This window comes from Eptatretus burgeri, chromosome 3, assembly GCF_056783735.1.
Source record: "Eptatretus burgeri isolate ZD-2024b chromosome 3, Ebu_testis_v1, whole genome shotgun sequence".
Classification (NCBI taxonomy): Eukaryota; Metazoa; Chordata; class Myxini; order Myxiniformes; family Myxinidae; genus Eptatretus; species Eptatretus burgeri.
In genome coordinates this window covers 81,362,497-81,387,925 of record NC_140963.1, presented here as the reverse complement: position 1 = coordinate 81,387,925, position 25,429 = coordinate 81,362,497, and the positions used below count along the sequence as shown (strand labels likewise).

Genomic DNA, 25,429 nt, shown 5'->3' with positions numbered 1-25,429 from the left:
GTAGGCGGGGCAACTCCCATTCTTCTGGATGGAGTCCCGATCTGAGGCGATTGTAGCTCCGCCTACCTCCTCACCAAATACCACATGCGGAATGGCGACCGGGTTGAGTGAGGGACGGTGCTGCTGTTGTTGGAAAAAAAAAAGCCCTGATTATAAAAGAAACCCGCAGCGCACACATTAAATTAACCCATTAGACAGAAGATGGGAATCCTGTTCTGTCTAACCCTAACTATAAACACATAATTATTGAGATAACTGAGCTATGGGAACCGCTGACTGTCTGTGTGCAAAAGGCTTCCAAATCCATATATATATATATATATATATATATATATATATATATATATATATATATATATATATATATATATATATATATATATATATATATATATATATATATATACGTCGCCCATACATCTTAGGCTGAGACTGTTGACGTTAAATGAGCCAAATTCACCTTTTTGGCAAAAATATTGCTTAAAAAAAAAAAAAATGGTCATGAACTGCAATAACTACTCGAATCCCTTGTATAGAGGAGCTGGAAAACTTGCTCGCACCCATTGTTTCGATGTTTTGGTTTGTGAATTGTGGAATACAAAGGACATTCAAAATGTTTTGCAGCTCCGGAATATCGAACCAAGATATGTACCAATTTAATTTCTTCATTTTGACGCACCTTGTCTGGGCTCTGTGCTGAGGGTGGATAACTCAACTGTTCGAACCCACACTGGCGAATGACGGCCTGTCCACTCTGGGCTCGTGAACTGCTGCAATGTCTCGCGGCAGAGTACCTTGCATAAGGCAAAACAAATTCTGTTTCCAATTACCTGACTAATTTTTATTCTCTTCTAATAATTTTTATTTGTTTATTTTTACTTTTGTTGGTTACTTCCATTCATTTTGGCACTTGATGTTCACATGGGTTCTTCAAAATGGAGAGATAAACACTTGCTGCCATTGCCAAAACTTAGCAGGTAAGTTTGGGCTGTTGGCCACAATATATCAACTCCCACAGCGCCAACTAGTAAAACTTGCATTAATAAAAAAAGTGTCACATCTTGGGAAGCGTTATGGGTTCACCGTATTCAGTTTTTCTAACAATGTTGTTGCGGTCACCATTCTGTTTCGGTTGCCCAGTGAGTTCTGGTGAGTCGTGTCAAAATGACCGCGACAGTCACCCGCCTCGAAGACTTCATGTTGGATCTGTGTCTCATGATGACCCTGTTACCGTACAGATTAGAGTCCCCAAAGCGGGTGAGTGCCATGCTGATTGGTGACCACCTGCTCGATCTAATCAGGCTGATTAAACCTTCTGGTCACATGACACAAGCTTCTCCAACACCAATCGACTTTTAATAGGATTTAAACCGAGCCATCAGACGAAGCCACCATGGCGGACAGAATCCACCCAAGAGACCAAGTCAGGTTTATTTAAAAAGAAAACTAGTAAAACTCATGTGCAATAAATAAATGGCCACACAATAAACAATCCCTCTTTACCCACTACCGCGTTTACTATGGTACACTGAAGCTTGTGGCGAGGCAGTTGTCCTGAAACAACTTGCTTTTGCCTCATGGAAAGCAAACCCAACTGAGAGTAATCTCAGTTCCTTCCATAAAGCTCAGAACAAGTGTGTATCTACTTTCAAGAGAGCCAGACAACAACATCTTTCTAATCTCAAGTCTGAATTCTCAAACCTCTCTCCCTCGAAATTCTGGTGTTGTTGTTAAGTTTTTATTTTTTATTTTTTATTTTTTTTTCTGGTGTATGTTCCCCCTCCATCCCCTCCCTTTCCTCAAATGACCGCACAGCTGATACCACACATGAAAAGGCTGAGTGCCTAAACTCGGTGTTAGCATCAAAATCTTGTGTCCGAAACCCATCGCTTTCTGCACTCACCTTACCCAGTCGCACCCAACTGTCCCTGGACTCTGTGTCCCTTTCTTCTGACAAAGCGGAGAGTTTGCTATCAAACCTCGACTCAGATTCTGCAACTGGTCCAGACGGCATCAGCCCACGTGTCTGAAAAACCCACTCCTCTGCTCTTGCTCACCCTCTTTCTGTTCTCTTCACCCTCTCATTTGCTCAAGGTCATCTGCCATCTGCTTGGAAATCAGCAAACATTACTGCCCTGCATAGAAAGGTGCAAAAACAGATCCCTGCAACTACAGACCAATCGGCCTTCTCCCAATCATCAGCAAGATTATGGAATCCATCATCACTTCAGACATTAAATCCTTCTTCCTCTCCAATGGCTTGATTTCCGATCATCAATTTGGATTCAGACCAGGTCACTCTACCCTGGATATGCTGCTTCTGCTCTCCCAACAATGGATGGAGGTACTCGATGCCAGACATGAAATCAGTGCCATATCCTGAGACATATCGCATGCTTTTGACACAGTCTGGCACCCTGCCCTGCTCACCAAACTCTCTTCCTATGGTATCCAAGGCTATCTCCACTCATGGCTCTCAGACTTCCTCTCCTGTCACAGCCAACGTGTGGCCCTAAATGCAGTCCCCTCATCCCCTCTTCCTGTTCAGGCTGGAGTTCCTCAAGGCAGTGTACTGGGCCCTCTTCTTTTTTTGTTTTTCATCAATGATCTCTTCCACTCTCTGGAAAATCCTCTTTATCGCTTTGCTGATGACTCCACCCTCTGCCGTACCATCTGTCATCCCTCAGGTCTCTGTTCCCCACTGTTTTGTCCTTCTCTCTCCTGCCCCCCCCGTTGTGTGTTCTGTGTGTTTGCTCTCACATGAGCATCGACAATGTATACAAAAAAAGGAAGAAAAATAACCGATTCATACATGCCCACGAAACCAACGACAAACAGCAGATTCCTTTCTGATTATTATTATTAATGTCCTTCAATCATGCAACAAGATAGGCAAGGGGAAATCGTAAGACCAGGGTAAACCCCGTGAGTCGCATTATGAAAGGCGAACGTCCTACGCGGGCCCAACGCCCTGTGCCGGGTGATGTGCGAGGGAGCTCGGTGGAGTGGGCACAGTGTCTGCTTGGTAGGGTGTGGCCTCCACTCTGGGGAGCCCAGAACGAACGCAGCCTCTGGCATCACATTGACAGGAATCTCTGAATCGGGGCCCCACCTTTTATAAGGTCGGTCACCATTTTCTCCACTCATCCACCATTAGCTCTTATCTCTCGTGGGCAGGGCAAGCTGTTCCCCCCCTCCCCATGGCCAACAAGAGTATGGCAGGAATGATGTTTTCCTGCCAAGATAGCGCCTCATGTCGAGCAAAATGATAAAAAGACATTTAAGATGGAAAACGGAGAATTGGTAACATTAAACATGGGCTCGCAGGGATGACTATTTTTTTTTTTTTTTTTTAGATACACACATATGGATAGGTTTGACATGTCTAACTATACAAATTGGTGACACATATCTAATATGACATTTAATGACGATGCTTGTTCTAAAACATTTAATAATGAAATAACTACACTACATGCATTTATTAAACCCGAGTTCTTTTCGACAACAATGTACTGCAAGTCACATGTTTTTATATGATGATATACTGCGAATTCCACTTTGTCATCATAATATTCATGTTATGCAGTTATATGATAATATTGTTATATAATTTGCAGTATCATTCTTTGATGATACTGCAAATTCTGCTTTCAAACAAGAAAATAGATTTTGATGCAAATACATTGATGGATCTGAATGAGATTATAGTTGTTGTTTTATTGCTATAATACTTTTGTGAGAGGGATTGATCCCTGGGAAAAAAAAATGATAACTCTGTAACGACCATTTGTAAATTTTTATTTTTATTTTTTTGTGCTTTGTAACTGAAAACTTTTTTTTATTATTTACTTAGTTATTCATTTAGTTATTTATTTTTGGTCTAAACGGCCCCTAAATTTTTTTCACGGATGGGTTCGCGCAGCTTGGCCAGCAAGTCAGTGCAATATTGGCCAGTGATCGTGGTTTTGTGCTGCATTTGATCAATCGCAGCACCCTTTTGGAAGCCCAAAAGATGTTGGCCATAAATGTGCCGGCTGAAGTCTGGGTGCAGAACCTCTTCAGGTGTGGAAATGCCCTTGTGCTTCTGCATTGATTTAGTCTTTATCTCATGGTTCCAGCGGTTAACCCATGACTCATCACGAGTAAGCCAGATATGATTAAAAAAAAAAAGTCGTAGTCTTTGGACCAAGTTTGTTGTGTGTTGCATGTTTTCTTTGTTCCTTATTCTTTGATGATTTTATCTGATTGGGTCCCACACGTCATCTGGGTTATTCCTCAGCAGGTTAGACCCTGACAAACCTGAAGAGCAAGGAAACCTTCTCAAGAGACCCCGCAAAGGTGCCTTTTTTGTGGTTCTTTCAGTACATGTAATAACATAGAATCCTCCTGCTTTGCTACAATGTGTAAACGTAAATTTGAAACCTTGCAAAAACGAATGACTTCCTTATGAACACATTTTTGCAGATACTGCAGAGCAGATAATCGACGGAGCTTGGAAAACGGCGTTGACTGTGAAGGAAACGGCGTATTGGGTCGCCTCGGCTGCTTTCAACTGGGTCTCCTCACGGTTACCCATACTTCGTCATGAGTTTTGGACCTCTGTGAATGACCAAGTGGACAAGCGCCCATGTCGCATGTCCAGAAAAGATTATGTAAGCTACTGCAAGGTTCCTGCAGTGCCGCAGGTCAGATTAGTATGCTATTGCAAGGTTCCAGTCGCTGTTTGGAATAAAGGCCTTACCGTAAAAGAAGAAAACAAGATATTGGGTTGCTGTAACCTAAATTAATTCAGGTTTCAGGAATACTTGGTCTTTGAGGCTATTGTCTAGCTGCATCGACGGACTACAGATAGTTAAAGGTCCCACGGGGTTCTTCATCAAGAGTAGGTGAGATATCGCCAATAGCCTGCACAAATTACTGCTACAACCAACAGGGGCCACTGCATCAGTGGTACAGCCATGCTCTTGGCAAATGATGCAAACCAGCAGCCAAGTGTTGCACACACCATGATGATGACCTATAAGTTGACAAAGGTATCATCTGATTTATATTAATGTTTACATCAACGATTTGGATAATTGGGAAAAGAGTAAGCTTTCCAAATTTGCAGATGACACAAAGCTTGGAGGTAAGGCGGGTAGCAGAGGGGGTGGTGATCAGATACAGGAAAGTATTGATACTTGTAAAGATTGGGCAAAAAACTGGCAGATGGAATTTAACCTGAGCAAGTGTAATGTGTTGGGGATGGGAAAGAACAATGAAAATAGAGATTAGAGGATGCAGGGGTAATTTTGGAGCGAGTCACACAGGAGAAAGATCTGGGGGTGGTAATGGATATGGGAGGTAAGCAGGCAACTATAGGTAGAGCAAATAGGGTTTTAGGTTGTATTCAGAGGGGGATCAATTGTAAATCAAAAGAGGTAGTGTTAACATTGTACAGGAATTTAGTGAGGCCACATCTCGATTATTGTGTGCAGTTTGGGTCACCACAATTCAGGAAGGACAGAAATTCCAAAGAGAGGGTTCAGAGCAGAGCTACTGGATTGATTCTGGGCCGAGCTAGACTCAGCTATGGGGAACGGCTGAAGGAGACAGGGCTTTATACACTAGAAAGAAGGTGGTTACGAGGAGATATGATAGAGATGTTTAAGACAATAAAAGGTATAGATAAAATAAGTGAAGATGAATTATTCAACAGAGTAGACAGTGTTAGGACCAGAGGCCCTAGCTTGAGAGTAAAGAAGAGAGTTAAGACGGTAGCAAGGCAGGGGACTTTTACTCAGAGAGTAGTTAATGCGTGGAATGGCCTCCCTGGAAAGGTAGTGGCAGTAGAAAAAGTAGATAAATTTAAATTCGAGTTAGATAGGCACCTGAAAGTTATGGGGATGTTGATTCGACTTTTCGGTCATTTGAGCATTGATGGGTGATTGTGCACAGAGTGCTGTTGGTGGGGGTCTTGTCAAGGGGAGTTGTGTGGTTGATTTGTGTTTTTAACCAAGCCCATGCCCCCTCCCCGAGGGGAAAAAAAGGGGTTCCAAAAGAAGAAGAAAAAAAACTACAACAAAAAAAACAATATATATATATATATATATATATATATATATATATATATATATATATATATGTATATATATATATATATATATATATATATATATATATATATATATATATATATATATATATATATATATATATATATATATATATATATATATATATATATATATATATATATATATATATATATACATACGAGGTGTGTTCAAAAAGTATCCAACCTTAATTTTTCGTGCGTAAACAAATGAAGCGAGGGAGGTGTGGTTTGGTGCACATATGTCGGCGATCCTAATCCGTATGCGTGAATATTTACCCGCCTGCAGAAGCTGTCAGTCGCCAACAGACCGCTGATGAGTGAGGAAGTGTAAGCGAGCGCCGTCGGATTTTCATTTTTGACAAAATGACGGAAAAACTTGAACAACGCTACTGCATCAAATTTTGTGTAAAGCTTGGCGATTCCCAAGTGGAAACGATCCGCAAGATTCAACAGGCCTTCGGGAACGAAGCAATGGGCACCACACAGATAAAAGAGTGTTACAACCGCTTCAAAGATGGTCGCACATCAGTGGAAAGTGAAGCACGTTCTGGTAGGCCCTCAATATCCTGAAATGAGATCGTCATTGACCAAGTGAGGGCCCTGCTGATGCAGGATCGTCGAATCACGATCAGAGAACTTGCAGACGAGGCGGGCGTCAGCATTGGATCCGTTCATTCCATTGTGACTGAGGATTTGGGCTTAAGGAGAATCTCAGCGAAGTTTGTGCCAAAGCTGCTAACGATCGAGCAGAAACAACTCCGTTTGGAGATCACACAGGACATGCTGGAGACTGTGAACAGCGATCCCAACTTCTTCAACACAGTGAATACTGGCGATGAGACCACAGTGATCCGTCATTTTGTCAAAAACGAAAATCCGACGGCGCTCACTTACACTTCCTCACTCATCGGCGGTCTGTCGGCGACTAACAGCTTTTGCAGGCGGGAAAATATTCACGCATACGGATTAGGATCGCCTACATACGTGCACCAAACCACTCCTCCCTAGCTTCATTTGTTTACGCACGAAAAATTAAGGTTGGATACTTTTTAAACACACCTCGTGTGTATGTATGTATGTATATGTATATGTGTATGTATGTATGTATGTATATATATATATATATATATATATATATATATATATATATATATATATATATATATATATATATTTTTTAAACAGAACAAAACAAACAAACAAAAATTATTTCATAAATTAATAACTTTTTTTTGCATTTTCTTCCTTGGATCTTGTGTCGATGGGTTGGTGTGGGTTCGTGCAGGCATGATTGGCTGAATGGCCTCCACCTGCGTTGGATTTCCTTGTTCCCTTGTTCCTTGCTGATCTGGGATGCAAAATGACGCTGACATTTCGGGCGTTCGCTCATCGTCTGAGAAAAAGAGTTTATACATATTGCTTGGGGCAAAATAATTTCGGAAGATAATACTTTATTGGTATTTTCATGTGCAACAATGGCTTAATGTCCACCAACCAAGGTCAGCAAATGGGTTGCCAGTTTAACATCCATCCAAGGGACTGGACACACATTGAATCACCCCACCTGTGAAACACCGGAATGAGTTTGCAGCTTGGTCTGGATGTGATCCCAGGCTAGACAGCTTAAGAGGCAAGTGTGCGTACCTCATCCGACCTGCAAGCTAGCATTTCATTAGCCATAATAAAACAAATGTCGAAAATCGGTGTTGATTAATTTCGGCATATACTGATTCGTACATGTATTTGAGCACGATGCTTGAGGTTGACCTTTCTCCTGTTCCAAAATCAATGTTGTGGTATTCTAGTAGAATTTCCATAATCTCTTTGTGTGCGCATATTGTTGCGGACCTGGGAGGTGCGTGGGCGGGGGTATCAACCCAGGTTCCCACCAGACTCTCCGGAATCGCAGGCCATCACAAACGGATAACTCGGTGATGTGGCAGATCGCCAATCGACCGTGAACGCTGATAACTCGATCACGTGACTTGGGGTCTTCCGCCTAATGTTAACCGGTTACCTAAAATGATTACGTGACCTAATTACTGGGGAACACGCCCTCGGTACGCCTTGTCCAAACTGGATCACCTTACCAGATCAGATGCAGCCGAGCATAACTGTCAAAGATGTACCGGCTCGAAGAACGGATCGGATCGTTGGGAGATAACGTCCTGGCTCGGCTAGGATATGGACCTTGCTGGACCAATGAAGGAAAAGACGAAAACTAGCTGTGAACATTTCTATACAAAGCATTTATTTACAATCAGGTGAGGAAAGGTATATGGCACAGTGAATGGGGTTTATTATTATGTACAGCAGGAATAGTAAGGAATTTGTGGGGTATGACAAAAAGGCAAGCAGACACAGAGCAGACTTATTCCGTTGTATCTTCTACACTCTTAAGTTATCTTCTACACTTATCTTAACTTAAGCTTGGACAGACGCCATCACACGCACACACGCACGCACACGCACACACACCTGATGAAGATGAGATAATCAGAAGGAGAGGACTAACGGCCCCGCAATACCTTGCACAGTGGGCCAACCGCGCTACCCAGTACGCTTTGGGGGAGGCTCCGCTGAGTGATCCCACCTTGAGAGTCGGTGTGTTGTCTCCTGCTAATTACTGTGCCGGGGCTCGTGGAAGCGCGTGTTCCGCACTGGTCCAGAGAGTGGGCGGGGCAGGCATGCAAGGAGGCGGAAAAGTGGGCGGATGCCAGCAGGCGAGACAGGTGAATGCAGAGGTCGAGAGAGGCGGAGTCAGCAGGCGAGGAAGGCGGGCAAAGTGTGCAGAAGCCAGCAGGCGAGACAGGTAGGCGGAGTGGGCGGAGCCAGCGGGCGAGGCAGGTGGGAGGCAGCAAGTGAATGCAGAGAGAGATAGATAGGAGGACAAGGATGCAATTTGCCTTTTATAAGCCCCGTGGTGTAGGTTGGGGTGACGACCTGAAGCTACGCGTCGTCACCCGAATCGTGCACTCCTATTAGGCCCCGCCCTGCCAGGCTGCTACGGCCGGAAGTGGTCCCATTCGCACATCCGGCGCGACATGGCCGAGCTGCGAAATTGCCTTGCACTGAACACCGCGACGTGAATTGCATTTCACCGAACTCCCGGGCCGTGTTCTGGCAACTTGACGAGAGTCGCGTCGGCCCCGCATTCCCGTTCGGGCACCCCCGGCGATCTGCGGTTGGCACTGGTCAACGCGCTTGTTCCATTTGTACGCCATGCAGCCCAAGCGCTCTGGGCTGTGCAGCACGTCTCTGATTGGTGGCGACTGCATCGATGCGAAGGTGCGAGGAGACGCGGGATGTCCTCTCCCGTTTGCGGGAGATATTGATGGCCGAGGTGGCGAGTGAAGGTCGATGGTGAGACACCGTTGTAAATCAGCGTGCAGACCTGAATGAAGAGGTGCGCCATGCGCGTCCCATACAGTGCGATTGTGATTATCACAGGGTGAAAATCACAGGTTGGAGTGAAAATCAGGATTGAATGGAAGATAGAGAAATAATTAAACCTTGCTCTAAGACCCACGCAACGCACTTAGTCCCGTTAACCCATTCCACATGAGGGAAAGGTCTGACTGCATGAATACTAATGAAATGATTGCCTTGGTATCACTATGTTGGGTGCCATTGCCTTAGTGCAGTGATTCTCAACTTGGGGTAAAATAATATACCCCCGGAGGTAAAAATTTACATGGCAGGGGCTAAATATATTGTTGTAGATTTCCGCCGGTTCAGCGTGCGCACAACCGTTTCAGCCCAATCCAGGCCGTGCGTCCACCGAACGTGACAATCGAGTCGTAGCTTCCGGCCAAACGCTGCAACCCAGTTACAGGTGTTTTTAAGACACCATAAACCAGCCAACTATTCTGTCCACGCGCTACAGGGTCAATCGCCGAATTGTCGATATACTTAACTATTCGCGCGGACAGAAATGCCGGGAGTTTACACCTTGATGGGGCCTGCACGAAAACGAGCCGCTTAAGCAGCTCATTCCGTATGCAATTGCCAGGCGGTTTTATATCGTCAAGTCCCGTCGGACCAGATGTACGTTTTATTGGCTTGATAATTATCAGCCAGCTAATTTCCCGAACGCTCCATGGCGTCAATGTGAGGAAGGGACGCAACGAGCAGGTGACATTCAACAATGGGGACATTTATTTGTACAGTAGGCAGGCAGTCAATGGGGGAATAGGGGACAAGACACGAGTAAAAGCCGATAGCCGATGTCTATTATGCAATGTACATGCACTTACACAATTCACTACTTCAGGACAAGGCGCCACAGACTTTCATGCAAAACCCAAGAAAGAAAGAACAGGCTCGGAAGCCTTTATTATTATCAGAGCCGGGATGATCGAAGGGGCTCCGAGAGGCCGGGGCAGGTTACCTGTCCGCCCCTGGCGGCTCGATAGGCTCTTGTTCGGCGACTTTACCGTACCCCCGAGCTCCGACTGGCTCCCTTGGTCGTGGCCTTCCCTGCGGCCTGGCTCGGCCGACGACGCGCAGGAGGAGTGAATGGGTCTCGACCCCCGGCTTCTTGGTTGGGAAGGCGAACCTTCCAGCGAACCAACTGCCCACACTCCAACACTCTGAACTCCGAACTCAGCTCCCACCTCCGAACTCTTCAGCTCTCAGCGGCGCTTCTCTCCACTCGCTCAACTGGTTTTCGACGACTCAGCGTCTTTCCAACGCTTCCACTTCCCACACCAACTCAACTCCCCACACCAACTCCGAACTCCTCACACCAACTCAACGCAACTCAACTGCGTTTTCGGCCAGCGAACGCGGCTTTTTATCGCCCCAAGGGGAGGGGCCGGCGTGGGCTTTTCACCCAAAATCAGCGCCCTCCCCTCTTTCGCCTTTGAACCTTTACCCAGGCTGGATCCGCTCCTCCCCCTTCCCGGCGCGCTGGGGGGGTGGGGGGGAATCCCAGGAGTGATCGGGCTGTCTCTCTTTGGAGCATTTGGTTTTTGTAACCGTCGCTTTTGTTTTCTTCTTTGGGTGGCTTTCTGGGAGTGTGCTTTTGTTTGTCGAGGAGGGTCGCTGTGTTGTGGAGATTGGCGAAGTTGTTGAGATGTCGTGGTTGTAGTGTGGTTGGCGCTGTGGTGGGGATGGCGTGTTTGTTGAGATGCTGTTGTGGTGGTAGAGGTGGCGTGGTTGTAGTCGTGTCGTTGAAGAGTTGCTGTTTGTTTGAAATAAAAGAAAGAAAAAGAATAACGGCTAACTCAAAGATGCATAGCCCGTTATACATCGGTGGGGAATTCTAACCTGGAATACACACTTATCGAAATAACTGACCTCTGGGGAACCTGACTGGTGTTCTGTGAATTTCCACAACTGTAACAATATCATACCTGAAAATTAAGTATTAATTCTGCAATACACTATACCTGGTCAGCCTGTTTTTGAAAAATTGTGGCTGGCATGGGCGTAGATCCTGGGGGGGATAGGGGGATGCTGTGCCATCCTGGGGGGGATAGGGGGATGATGCCATCCCCCCCCCTTCACGTTGGATGGGGAGGATGAACTATCTTTCATACCCCTTAATATTCCTTTGTTTTTGAAAAAATAATTTCAATTCATTCAAAATTTATGAATTTCTTGAAAAAAAAAAAATTCTTTTCAGATTTTGGTATGTAAAAAACGTACATACGTACCTGGATTCATATGTACAATAGGGCTTTGCCTTCATTGTTGAAGATGGCGTGGATAAGCCTCAGTGTCTGCTGTGCTTAAAAGTTCTTGGAAATGGCTCATTGAAACCTTCAATACTAAAACAGCACCTGGAAGCCACACATCCTGCCCATGCATCTGATGACCGTGCTTCCTTTGAAGCAAAGAGAGCCAGGTTTATAGGTCATGTGGAGGTGGGTTGGTTCGTTCAGTTTCGTTGTGCAGATCACCAATCTAAACGAAATTCACCCTGTACATATTCATGAGAACACACCATTGAAATTCCTATTTGTTTCCATATGCACAAGTTGACACACCGACAGTTATTACCATTTGAAATTACCGCCGTGAAGTGGGCGTGGCGTGCTTGTAATCGCGGAGGAAACGACCAGGAAACAACAAATCAAGATGGCGGCGCCCATGGTTGTCGTGTGATTTCGAGTGATTTTTGATCTTTCAACAACCAAATATGCGTTGTTTCATACACTTGAGCGAGGAGGATGATGAGAAAGTGACGCAATTCACGGATAAGAGCTGGCGTAAGGTATGCGAGTGTGCGAAGGCTTGGTGCGACGCCACAGATAGTTTCACGATCAACAAACGCCGTTTGTACTGGGTACAACACCCTCCTTCGTCGAGATGAAGAGTTGACCAAGTCAGCCATCATCTACCTTCCCGTGATCGAGGAATCACCCATGGAACTGGACACCGTTTACACGGTCCTACGCCAAAGCATCGATATGGCTGATAAACTGGAACGTGAAGAAGTAGTTCTAGTCTTCGACCTTGCGATCTACAGTAAGGCGCAGGAGATTCGTTGGTTGTACCCGGAGTTGACAGAAGGTTGGTAATTCGTCTCGGCGAATTCCATCAACTCATGAGCTTCCTCGGCATGATCGGCCAAAGATTCAGAGACGCAGGTCTGCGAGATCTCATAATAGAGTCTGGTATTGTCGCTCAGCGTTCTGCAAATTCAGTAATAAACGGCTACCACTATAACAGGAGTCTGCGCTGTCACAAGCTCGCCTACGAAGCGCTAGGAAGACTCTGCTTCCAGGCCTTCATCGACTCCCTCGCAGAGGAGACGCGTGTGTGATTCGAGAGGTGTATAGAGCGTCTCCGTTGTTTGAACAGTTACTGTCATCGGAAGAGGTCTCGGAAATGTTCAGACAGCAGCAATGTACAGCGAGCAAAACAGTCGCATTCTAGTGCTCCTACTTGGAAATGGTGGAGCTAGCACTAGAGCTTATACGGGCAACTCGTACTTCGAACTGGCTGAAACACCTTGTGATCACGAGAGCGTCAATGCCCTGGTACTTTGCGTAAGATCACCTAAACTATGCAAGGTACTTACCCGTTTCTGGCTGGAAATGGCCGGGCTTGAGCACTCCCACCCAGACACCTATCAAGCGTTCATGGACGGCAAATGGACTTCCCAACGGCATACTAGTTATGGATTTAGTAGTGTTGCCTGCGATCAGATTATAGAGCAGACTTTAAATAGGGACAGCAAGACCAGTGGAGGCATCATTGGTTACACTCAGAAAAGCACAGCTGTGAAGAAGTGGATCCTGTCCCAACCAGCACGTGCGGAAATCGCAAGGAAATGTGAGTCCATGGCGGGTATCCACGACGAGCCCCAAACGAGAGAGGATTTGGATGTGTCGAGCTCGCAGAAGAACGAAGCAGTGGTGGTACAAGTGATGGACACAGTACTTCAAATGATTAACCCTTTCTCCGGCGCTCACCTTGAACTCGTCAATATTAGTTCAGGTGTCATCGCACCGCCAGCCACTTCCGCGGACTTGATGAACGCGTATGTCAAGGGAGAGAATGCTGTCGTGCAATTCATGCGTGATCGACTTTTCTCAGGTGAGGTCCCATTCTTCAGTCCGATTTTGAAGGCCAAATTGGCAACTTTCTCGAAGGCGCGAGGCAAGTTGGCGACTCCTTACCAGCAGACGCCGAAGGTTGAAATTGCGAATGAACGTCGTCTTTTCACACGACTGCTGTTGATTGGCGAGAAAAGCAATGTAACACTCCACGATCTGCTCGCGTACCCACTGGCGAACATATCTTTCCCGCTGGCATCTGGTGATGGTTCGATTGCTCAGATGGACAAAGCCAAACTCCGCAACCATATACTGAAACAGTGGCCCGATTGCCGTGTGGACGCTCGGCCTATCCAAGGTGCAGCGATTGTGGATGGAATGGCCGTTATTCAGGCGATAAAGGCTGGTTCACTGCCTAACACTTTCGGCAAACTGGAAGAGATGGTGCTGAACATTGTAGTGGCCAAAGCACTACATAACCAATCTTCAAGACTGGACGTGGTGTTTGATACTTACCCAAGTATCAGCATCAAGTGCCTGGAGCATGCCAGACGAGCGGGCAGGGTGGGAGATCTTCAGGTGCGAACCATCTACGGGCGCGATCAAGCCCTTCCAAAACAGTGGGCCAATTATCTCCTGAGCGGAGCCAATAAGGAGGCGTTGATAGAGTTCATCGTGGACGAGAAACATCTCTCCATCAAAACTGTGTGACATGCTGTTTTATGTCAGTCATGCCAGCAAATGTGAGAAAATCAAGGCGTCGAATGGTGTCGTGACTGTGTCGTCAGTACCTGAACTTGAATGTAACCATGAGGAAGCTGACACGAAGCTCCTGCTCCATGCCGCTCACGCGGGACAGAATGAAGAGTCTGTGCGCACAGAGAGTTTCGACACCGATGTGTTTGTGTTGGCGTTGGCTCACTCGAAGTCGATTCGGGCCCGAAATGTCCATCTGGTCACAGGAAGTCACAAGGTCATTATCGTCGTTGACATTAGGAAGCTGAGTAATGCCCTGGAAAGTGCTGTCTGCGATGCGTTGATAGGTTTGCACAATTTCACGGGCAGTGATACCACCAGTGCATTCCATGGTAAGGGCAAAACAAGGCCATTTGACTTGATGATGAAGAGTCCCCATCTCATCACCTATTTCGGGAGCATTGGTCGAGAATTTGCGCTAGATCAGAATATCATTCACGACCTAGAACAATTCGTCTGCACCATGTAAAATCAGCTGACCATGAAGAGTGTGGATGAGGCTCGCAACAAGCTATTCTGCAGCCAGTCGCTGGGAGAACAGAAGTTGCCGCCTGCAAGCGACGCTCTGATGCTGCATTGCAAAAGAGTGAACTATCAGTCTGCGATCCACCACCGTGCGACTGAGAGGTTTATAGAAGCCCCTTCTCCTGCATGTCACGGATGGGTGGAACGCAACGGAGCACTGACTGTTCACTGGCTGAGTAAACCACCAGCGCCGAAGGAACTGTTAGAGGCGACGAAATGAAATGCAAGACCAACCAGTGTTCTTGCCGGTCAAAATGACTGTCCTGCACAGAGTGCTGTGGTTGTCAAAACTGCGCCAACGATGAACAGACCCGTGCAGAAATGGAACTTATGGATGATGAAAGCGGAACTGACGATGATTCCGACGACGAACTGTGAATGCGGGTGTAACATTGCTTTTGCTGTGGTGATCTACTACACAGTAGTATTCAGGTTGGTTAGCATGTAATAGTGGACTTGAGTTTTGTAATAGCAGCAGTCAAGAGCCTAGTTCAGCAAACGCTTCAGAGCAAGAAATACTGGAGTTCTAAGATGGTACTCCTCTTGTGGCGGTTCTACTTTTCATCAGGCTGAGTCGCGCAGTCTCTTTGTCTTTGATTTAATCCGTAATAGCCAATGTAACTGTCTTTAATAGGTGCTGTAACTGCCTTAAATAGTCAATGTAACTACCTTTAATAGCCAGTGTGGCTGCCTTTTAAGCAAAAAGTTGCCTTCGTCAACTCGAAGGCCTGTCTGGTCGGTCCAGACATTTTCGGCCGGTAAAAATATGTAACTGCTTCGGTTTATGACCTTTAATTATAAACATCTTTAATAACAGTGAATAGGGCTCTGTATAAACATATTGTATCATTTTAAGACCTCACAAGAGTTTCATTTGACGTACATATCAGTCTAACCTTGATTCTTCATTTGTGTCAAAATTGTGCTTTAATGTTCGGTGTATCTTTAATTGCCAAAAATGACCAATTGTGTCACATCCTCGACGTGGAAACAAGTGGATTTGGACTCAGCGTCTAAAATTCTTTAAGTATGCCAAATTTCATCCAGATTGGTGATCTGCACAACGAAAATCATTTTCTGAAGTTAATAGCGAGTACCTCCACATGGTCTCGGGGCTGCAGGAACACTGCCCAAACATGGCTTCGAATCTAACAAGAAACCAATGCTTGCAGCTTCCCATCACGTAGCACAGTGAATAGCAAAGGCAAATAAACCTCACGACATTGCCGAGAAGTTGATTAAACCTTGTGCCTTACATGGTTGAACATGTACAGTATGTGGGAAAGAAGCAAAACAGAAGATTCAAGACATTCCCCTTTCTAATGACACAATTCATCGACGTATTGGTGAAATGTCTCAAGATATTTGTCAATAAGTTAGTGAACAGATCAAATCGAGCCCAGCAAAAATTTCTTTGCAACTTGATGAATCCTGTGATGTTGCTAATTTTTCACAACTGCTTGTTTTTTGTCTGGTACATATGTGGAAAAGAACTGAAGGATGAATTTCTATTCTGTGAAACTCTCCAACAAACCACAAAGACTGCTTACATAGTGCAGTAAATAGAAGACTTCTTTGAAAGGAACAATCTCACATGGGACATAGTTGGTTCAATTTGTTCTGATAGAGCCCAAGCCATGATGGGAGTTACATCAGGCTTCACTGCACTTGTAAAACAAAAGGCACCCCATGTGATAATGCATTGTGTTCTTCACAGATATGCATTAGCTGTGAAAACCCTTCATGAAAATCTGAAAATGGTTTTGCAGAAAGTTATTGAGGCTGTTAATTTAATTTGTGCCCGAGCACTGAATCACCGCTTATTCAAAGCTTTTTGTGATGAGATGGACTCTGAGCATTCAATTCTTTTGCTTCGTACTGAGGTGAGGTGGCTCTCACGTGGACTTATTCTTAACCGAGTGTTTGAGCTCCGTACTGAGGTAGAGATTTTTCTTCGTGACCGGTATTCAAAGCTGTGGGAAAAGTTTGCTGATTCAAAGTTCATCGCCTCTTTTGGGTACCTCTCAGATATATTTACCCATCTTAACCAAGTCAACAAACAACTCCAAGGAAAATCAGTAACCATCGTTGAGGCAGGTGAAAAGATGAAAGCATTGCAGACAAAGCTGGATTTATGGGCCCGAAGAGTTCATCAAAAATTTTCCAAACTTGGATGAGGCCATTTGAGAAGAACCTGGTGCGTTACCTGAAATAAATGAAGACATCACAGCACATTTGAACATCTTGAAGCATCACTTCACTGGCTACTTTCCAGAAGACATGATACCTACAGAAAGATGGATATTAAGACCTTTTACCACTGATCTGTCAGAAATGAGAGATTACAACCCAGAAAAAGAAGAGCTGATTGATCTTCAGTCCTCTGCTAGTCTTAAGGAAGAATTTGATAGAGTTGGTGTTGATTTCTGGATGAAACTAAGAATCATTTCCACTTCTTACTCAGCGAGCCTTCAAAGTGCTTGTTCCCTTTGTCACCACATATCTATGTGAATCAAGTTTCTCTACTTTAGGAGCAAGAGTGTAGTGGATAACACAACAATTGTGCATTTTATGAGAAAAACATGAAATTTCTAACATAGTTGGTGCATACCATAAGGTTTATTTTCAGATGTGGAGGGAAGTCAGATTTGACCTTTTGAGGACCATGAGAGGTCAAATCCAAGATGGTCGCCAGTCCACCGGGTCTAATGTTCAAACTCGCTTAATTTTGGAACCAAACAGTGGAGAAAAACATTTAAGGTGTCATTTCCAACTAAATTGGGGATGCCCATTCATTTGGTGATACTTTGGAGATCGCCAGAACCCAAGGACATGCATTTAGGTCAAGGTCAAATTACGTTAAAATCTTTTGGACATTCTTTTGTGAATACATTTATTTTATCTTGGACACTGGATTGGACCTATGCAATAATAGTGAAACTTCGCTTCCATTTTGACACTATTAGCACTAGATATCCACATATTTCTACCAAATTGCATAACAACTTCCTTTGAAATATCATTTCAATCTGGCAAACTAGTATGGATCAATGTAGCTCACGATAACGATCAATCTCCCCACTCGTACTAATTTTCGAATTGGCACTATCCACAATTTCCGAATATCCTATTGGTAATGATCAAAATCTAACAGTCTCCAGAACAAGCACAGTGCAGTGCACTTGAGTTCAGCTTTGGCACACTTGCAGCATTCAGTGCTGCCTTTCTCACAGCGACAGTGGATCAATTCATGGAACCATTTTGATGCTTCAGGGAGAGTGGTCCAAAGCGGCTGCCACCCAGTTGTTTCCGTTGTCCAGCCCCAGTCAGCTGGATCTGGCAACTCAGGATTCAGGACCAATGCCTGGTTCCAACAATTGGCCTGGTATCAAGTGCGCTTGATGTGCTGCTTGAGTGCTGCCTGGGTTGGAGGAATGTTCTCCAGAGTTCTAGACTTCTGTGTGAAGAGCTGTTTCCTGGCATCATTCACTTACGTACTCTCACTGGTTTGGTCGTATATCAGCACCACAAATCGCTTTCGCAGTAACATTAACATTGACATTAACATCGAGAAGAAATTGTCCATGTTTCCATCTCGTGTTTGACGGGAGATGTGCAGCCTCGAAAAGAGACCACAGTCACTCTTCAGTGCTGCAATCTGTGCCTTCTGTTTTGACTTGATCTTGACCGGTGGCCTACTGAACAGTTGCAACTTGTTCTTTGGGAGTGTTTGTGTGACAGGTGTTGTACACTGTTCTCGCCTTTCTGTTACAAACTTGGTGTACTGCTTCTCACCGAGAGTCTTGATCCTTCTCACAGTTTCAGCCACTTAGGTGTCCATGATGTCCCTTGTGTCAATGGCTCGTAGGTCTTGGCTGTGTTCTAGAAATGGATTCCCCATCTATTCCAGCACTGTCACAAGTGCCTTCACCTCCTTCAGGAATGCTGCTTGCATTCCAGGTTGCTGGTCATGGTGATTGTGTCCAGTGTCACCAACACCATCCTGTTGCTTTATGGCCTGTTCCTCAAACTCTGTAGTGCTCCTAGCAATTTCTGGCCCTGCGACCATCCAGCATCTGAGTGTTCCTCGATTGCCAGTCAGTCCAATAGCCCCACCAGAACCTTTCACCATTGCATTCTTTTGCTCATGGGACTTTGCAACTGCCACGGCAGAGAACTTGTTGCTGGTTTTGTGCACTACAAAATTTCCAGACTTGAATTCTGCTCGGACATCTGGGTGTTTTTCAGCGAGATTCATCATCTGAACTTGACCTCAATGTATGACCTCTTCTGGCAACCTGAAAATGATCATCAAATATTTGGGCATCTTAAGATTAGTTTAAAATGACATCTCAAACATGAGACACCACTGGGTGTTCATTTGCAAATTTCAACTGATTGCTTATTTTTGGTCAATTTTTACCTTGACCTTGACCTAAATGCATTTCCTTGAATTCTGGCGATCTCAAACGTATCATCAAATGAATGGGCATCCCCAATTTAGTTGCAAATGACACCTTAAATGTTTTCTACAAAATTAAGCGTGTTTAAACATTAGACCCGGTAATTAGAACATTAGACCTTGGATTTGAACTCTCACGGTCCTCGGAGGTCAAATCTGACTTCCCTCCACATCTGAAAATAAACAAAATGGTATATACTAACTATGCTATAAATTTAATGCTTTTTTCATAAAATGCACAATTGTTATAATATGAGAGCTAATCCGCTGTACCACAATGAAGACAAAGGCAAGGAACCGCCTGAAAGCCGATGACGACGTGAGGGTAGCGTTGTCATCAACAGCTCCTCGAATAAATAAACTGGTTGACTCAATGAATCAGCAGAGTTCCCACTGATAATGCTTCTGGTATTTTTGTTTGACCTTCTTTGATATAAGTGGACTGTATTTTTTTATTTTTTTTTTTTTTTTTTGTCTTTATCAAAGTTTATTTTGTGCAAAACCTTAATAATAAAGTTGTTCCATCTTCTTTTTTTCTGTGCCTCTATGCCGGCTGTGCATTTTTTTGCATGGGAGTAAGGGGTTAAATGGCGAAAGACATCAAGCCAAGAGGGTAAATGACAGAGGAAGGGTTGAGAATCACTGCCTTAGAGGCATGCGGTTTTACAGAACCGCAACAACAACAAATATATATATATATATATATATATATATATATATATATATATATATATATATATATATATATATATATATATATTGTGCATGAAGTAGTATGGTATTCTTACACTTACATATTATGTAAGCGTACGAACCGTGCTTTCCCATTGTTAGGTCACTCACCTGCATTTGATTTTTCATTTACGGATACTTTCTGATGGTTCTGTGATTTTTGTTTTTCCTGGTGCACACAAAATTACCGTGCTTCCCCATTGTCTCGGGTCGCTCATCTGCATTTTTTTCATTTATTTATATTTTCATGTATGGATGTTATTCGACGATTCTGTGATTTTATTTATATATATATATATATATATATATATATATATATATATATATATATATATATTTTTTTTTTTGCTCACCTGGAAAATATTTCGGAACATTTTTTTAGGGAGTTTATGGGATGGTGCGTCGTCCGTCCGGCCACAAATACTTGCAACTTCTTCTCTGAAACTACACTTACAATTACGATGAAACTTTACCACAATCTTCATCACCCTGTCTGTATCAAATTTTGTTCATGGCATTAAAAAAAAATCGTGTCCAAAAGGGGTCTCTGGGAATTGCCCCCCACAATATGCATTTCCTTTCTTCTCAGAAACTACACACACAATTCTGATGAAACTTGACCACAACCTTCATCATCGGTGATGCACCAAAGTTTGTTCACGCTATTTAAAAAATTGTGGTATTTACGGGGTGGGGAGGCTGGGGAAGTTGCCCCCAAAATAGGTATTTGGTATGACATTGGTTCATTGGTACATTTTGCTGATTCCGTCCCACGTTAACTTTCTCCTCAGTGTCATTATTCTACCAGGTGAGCACCCAGGGGTATTGCCCTAATTATCTTTCTCCCCCTTTCATGCTCACATCACTGCTTTCTTTGATCGATACATATTTTTATTGTAGGCAGATAGTTTTTTTTTTATTATTATTCTTATTCAAATTTTTTATATATATTATTTATTTATTTATTTATTATTTATTAATTTTATTATTATCATCATCATTATTATTATTAGTTTTTTTTACCTCCACCACCAAAGGTGAAAGAAGTGATGTTTTCACCCCTTTCTGTCTGTTTGTCTGTGTCTGTCTGTCTTTGTGTGTTTCTGTGCAGGATATCTCAAAAAGTTGTGGACGGGTCCGGATGAAATTTTGTGGGAAGGTTGGGTGTGTGACGAGCACGAACTGATTAGATTTTGGTGAAGATCTGGATCCGGATCGGACTGCTAAAAATTTAAAAGTGATTCTTCACCATTGAGAGATGGGACAAAAAAAATGATATGTCACATGATATTTCAAAAGTTGTGGACTGATTTGGACGAAACCTGGTGGACACGGGTGTGAGAGAAGGAAGACTTGATTAAATGTTGGTGAAGATCCGAATCCGGATCCAACTACTAGAATTTTAAGTGCTTCTTCACTATTGAGAGATGGGGCTAAAAATGATATGCAGCACGATATCTCAAAAAGTTAAGGACGGATTCGGTGAAACTTGGTGGACAGGTTGGGTGTGTCGCAAGGACGAATTGATTCGATTTTGGTGAAGATCCGAATCCGGATGTGGATATGAGGATTATTTAATTTTAAAAAGTGGTTCTTCACCATTGAGAGAGAGGGCCAAAAACTATATAGTACTGTATTGCATGATATTTCAAAACTGTAGTGGGCCCGATGTGTTCTTGTGGATCAGGCATTACGTGGTGGAGGTATGTGCTCCACCGAGTGCCCTTCTAGTTTTCCTTTGATTTCTTCTTTCCCTATATTGCTTGGAGAACAGCATTGTGATCAGCATCGATGAAAACCTGACTATCATTGGGTTGGGGATGATGTGCTGTTCCTCGGAGGCATTCTGGTCAGGTTTTAACAGGCAGTTCAAGTGCGTTCACCAGTTGCATGTTTATTTGTTTTTTGTTTACACAGTCAACACAGAACCGATCAGCATTTCACATAACAAAAGGAACAACAGGAGAAGGGGGGAATTTAATAGCAGGACAGGGGGAGAAAATAGATGGAAACTGACTAACAGGTAATGATGAGGGGTAACGGAGAATGCAAGCGGTGGACAAGATGTGGTACAGAAGGGTCTGAATCCGGTTTAGGGGTACAGAAGCAAAATTTTGGAAGGGGTTGGGCTTATTTTAGTGGGTGTAGAGAAGATTATGGTTTTGGATGGGGTTGGGGGTTGATTTGAGATGGTGGTGAACGGCTGTCTTGAAGACCTGGAGGGAAGAATGACATTGAAAAGAGTCTGAAAGGTGGTTCCATTGGCAGAAAAAAAAAGAGGAACAAATGTGTGGAGGTGAGCAGTGCTTCTGGATTTTGGTAGTTTAATCAGAAGGGGGTTGCTGGCGGACTATGAGTGTCCTGTGGAAATATGGGTGGGACAGATAGCAGACAGAGCAGGGGTGAGGCCGGAGAGGAGAGTGTAGAAGACAAAGACCACCGACCTACCTGCAGTGAGAGACCCAAAGACTCAGCCTCATCGTGGGAGATACCAATGATCTTAAATGCCTTGGTTTCCACAGCATTGAGCCGAGAAAGGTGAGAGGCTGGAGCACCAGCCCAGTAGGGAGAGCAGTACTCCATTAGGCTGTGGATGAAAGTTTTGTACGTGGTCAGGAGCTCTGATGTGCCAAGGAAGGACTTTGCACGGCGGAGGATGCCAAATCGACGACTGGCTTTGGAGGTCAACTTGGCGATGTGGCTTTCCCAGGAAAGATCATGGCAGATAGTGAGGCCCAAAAGTTTGAAGGATCACACTTCTTCAAGAGGATTGTTGAGAAAGTAGATTGGGGGGGGGGGGGGGTTCCAAACGGTCTTTTCGGAGAGACAAAGTGAGAGTGTTGGACTTGTCTGGATTGAAAGACATGTTCCATGTGTTGGACCAGTTTGTGATTTTATCCAGATATGCAGAGAGTGAAGGGGCTGCTGCTTGGCGAGCAGCCTCTTCGCTCTCTTGAAGGCCTTCAGTGAAACCACAGCATCAATCTGAGCAAGGTGTGAGATTGAGGCAGCGACACCAGCCCAGAGGGAAAAGCAGTACTTGGTCAAGCTGCAGATGAAAGCCTTGTGGGTATTTTGGAGCTCACGTGTGCCAATGAAGGAGTTTGCATGATGGAGGATGCCTAGTCGCCATCTAGCTTTGGTGGCGAACTTTGAAATGTGGTTTGCCGAAAAGAAATCATGGCTGAGAGTGAGACCCAAGAGTTTGAGTGACTGAACTTCTTTGAGAAGGTTGTTGAGAAAGTAGATTGGAAGGTTTGCGGTGCGGTCTTTTCAGAAAGGGTGAGTGTGTGGGATTCTTCAGGGTTAAAAGACGTATTCAAGTGTTTGACCACTTTGTTATTTTTATCAAGGTCTTGAGAGGGGGAAGAGGCTGACAGACTGTCAGAAAGATGAGGGATGTCATGGCAGAGGGTGGCATCATCAGCAAAAAGATAAAGATAATTTTTGAGAGAGTTGGAGAAATTATTGATGAACATAAGGAATAGGATGAGACCGAGCACACTGCCTTGAGGAACTCTAGCCTTGACAGGGAGAGGAGAGGGAAGGATTCTTTTCAGAGCCACATGTTGGCTACGAGAGTGGAGGAAGTCCCTAATCCAAGTGTGTAGTTGACCTTGGAGTCCATAGGCAGACGGTTTGGAGAGCAAGGTGGGATGCTGGACTATTGAAAGCTCGAGATATGTCCAGAAAGACGGCCCTGATCTCATGTCTGATATTGAGGGCATCCATCCATTGTTGGGAGAGCAGAAGCAGCACGTCCAATGTCGAGTGACCTGGTCTGAATCCGAATTGATGATATGAGATGAGGCTGTTGGAGAAAAGGAATGATTTTATTTCCAGCAATATTATGTTTTACTTGATCTTCAGTGAATCCCAGCTGCATAACAGTGCCAAAAACATCATCAACAGTATTCTGTGTTGTTTTTTTTTGCTGGAAGATTTCAGAACAAGAGATTTTTTGTTTTCTCTTGTGAATTTGTAGTGCTATCAAGGCATCAATTAGCTCTCCTTTGCACACCTTTCCCTTCTCCTTTCATGATGGGTAGTGGCACTTTGCATGTTTTCAAGCATCGTCATCTATCCTGTAGCATCCCGTTTAGATTTCTGCAGCTCCACTAGTGTCATGTTTATCAGCTTCATAATCTTGCTGGACTACTACGACGACAGTGTTCATCGCACCCAGTTTATGCATGGCCTGAGCCATTAAGTTTTTGAAATCACTCTGAAATGCTGCAAGCACCTTCTGCGTGCAGTAGCCTCCTTCATACATGGTGACTTGAGTTCAAGGTTTATTTGTCCCTTTTGGTTGGCAGTTTCACAGGCAATATGACTATTGCTTCATAAATAATTAAATTTCACACTGCTCTTGTGAAGACAAATAATGTGAGCGTATTTCGGTAGATGCAGATGGATTTTTGGCTCAGATTTTGGATCAAAGAACGTACTCTCGATCTTCGTTCATGATGTCGCTTCCTGTGGAAACAGTAAATGATGTCATGAACCAAGATCAAAGGAATTTATTTACTCTGTTTTTTGCTTTAGAGGTTGTAAAGCCATTTGTAGGCTGTTGTTGCAGGTGAGCTCCAAAGCACCCGGCCATAATGGAGCAAGGATATCCATGATCTGTAAAGAATGGACTCGTCTTCGATTTTTGACGGGTCTGAATCGTCATTTCGTAAATGGCAGATCCGATGGAAGTCAGAGTATTTTATCGAACATTTGGCATTCATAGGTTGAGAGGATGAATATGGTAAACAACTATCTATCATTTGGTTTGGAGTGAATCTTGGTGACCTGCGCATCGTCTTTAGCAGAAGTATTTTGTAAAGTGACAGACTTATCTGAAGTCTCACGTAAATCGAGGGCGGCATGGAAAGAGTCACAGTCCATGAACGGTTTCAGTTCCCATCCACTGCAATATGTTGTGCTGATGCACTCATATATGAAGTGACCAAAACATTCTGGTGTGGAACCATCAAACTGCGCTATTATTTGTTGCGTCTTCAGCCATGGATACTAAATTGGGTCCAAGCTTTTCTAATCTATCTTTTTTGTCGGTGTTGAGGAACAAGTCGGTCTGCAAAAGCATTCGGGCAATTAATTTTCTCAAACGAATGTTGAGACAGGTATGCCAGCCGCCAGTCATCGCTTCACCATGTTTTCCATGACTATTTGCACACCTCAACATTCGCTTGAGAAAATTAATTGCCTCTTTCTATACTGACCCAGGTGACTCTGGTCTTCCATTGTGGTTTCACCAATCGCCAAGTGATCCTGTCACATTTGTCACACTGAGAGACCTAGATTACAGGCTTTAATCCCAATATCAACACTGTGCATATT

General features: G+C 44.1%; 1 protein-coding gene across 11 annotated transcripts in view; it reads left to right on the top strand.

Moving 5' to 3' along the window:
• The window catches only part of LOC147030298 (sentrin-specific protease 1-like), a 147,741-nt gene that overhangs the window by 2,101 nt on the left and 120,211 nt on the right, over window positions 1-25,429 (top strand). For 5 of the 11 annotated variants that reach the window (XR_015056297.1, XM_085874220.1, XM_085874214.1 and 2 more), the window contains exons 2-3: window positions 4,283-4,341; window positions 4,468-4,688. The exons of 1 other annotated variant lie outside the window; for it this stretch is intronic. Coding sequence is in view for 9 of the 10 variants with exons in the window: in XM_085874220.1 (XP_085730346.1) it covers window positions 4,283-4,341; window positions 4,468-4,688 (280 nt within the window). In the remaining variant the exon portion in view is untranslated. The remainder of the gene's footprint in view (window positions 1-4,282; window positions 4,342-4,467; window positions 4,689-25,429) is intronic. 5 more of the 11 variants (XM_085874213.1, XM_085874217.1, XM_085874221.1 and 2 more) reach the window with 3 other exon arrangements.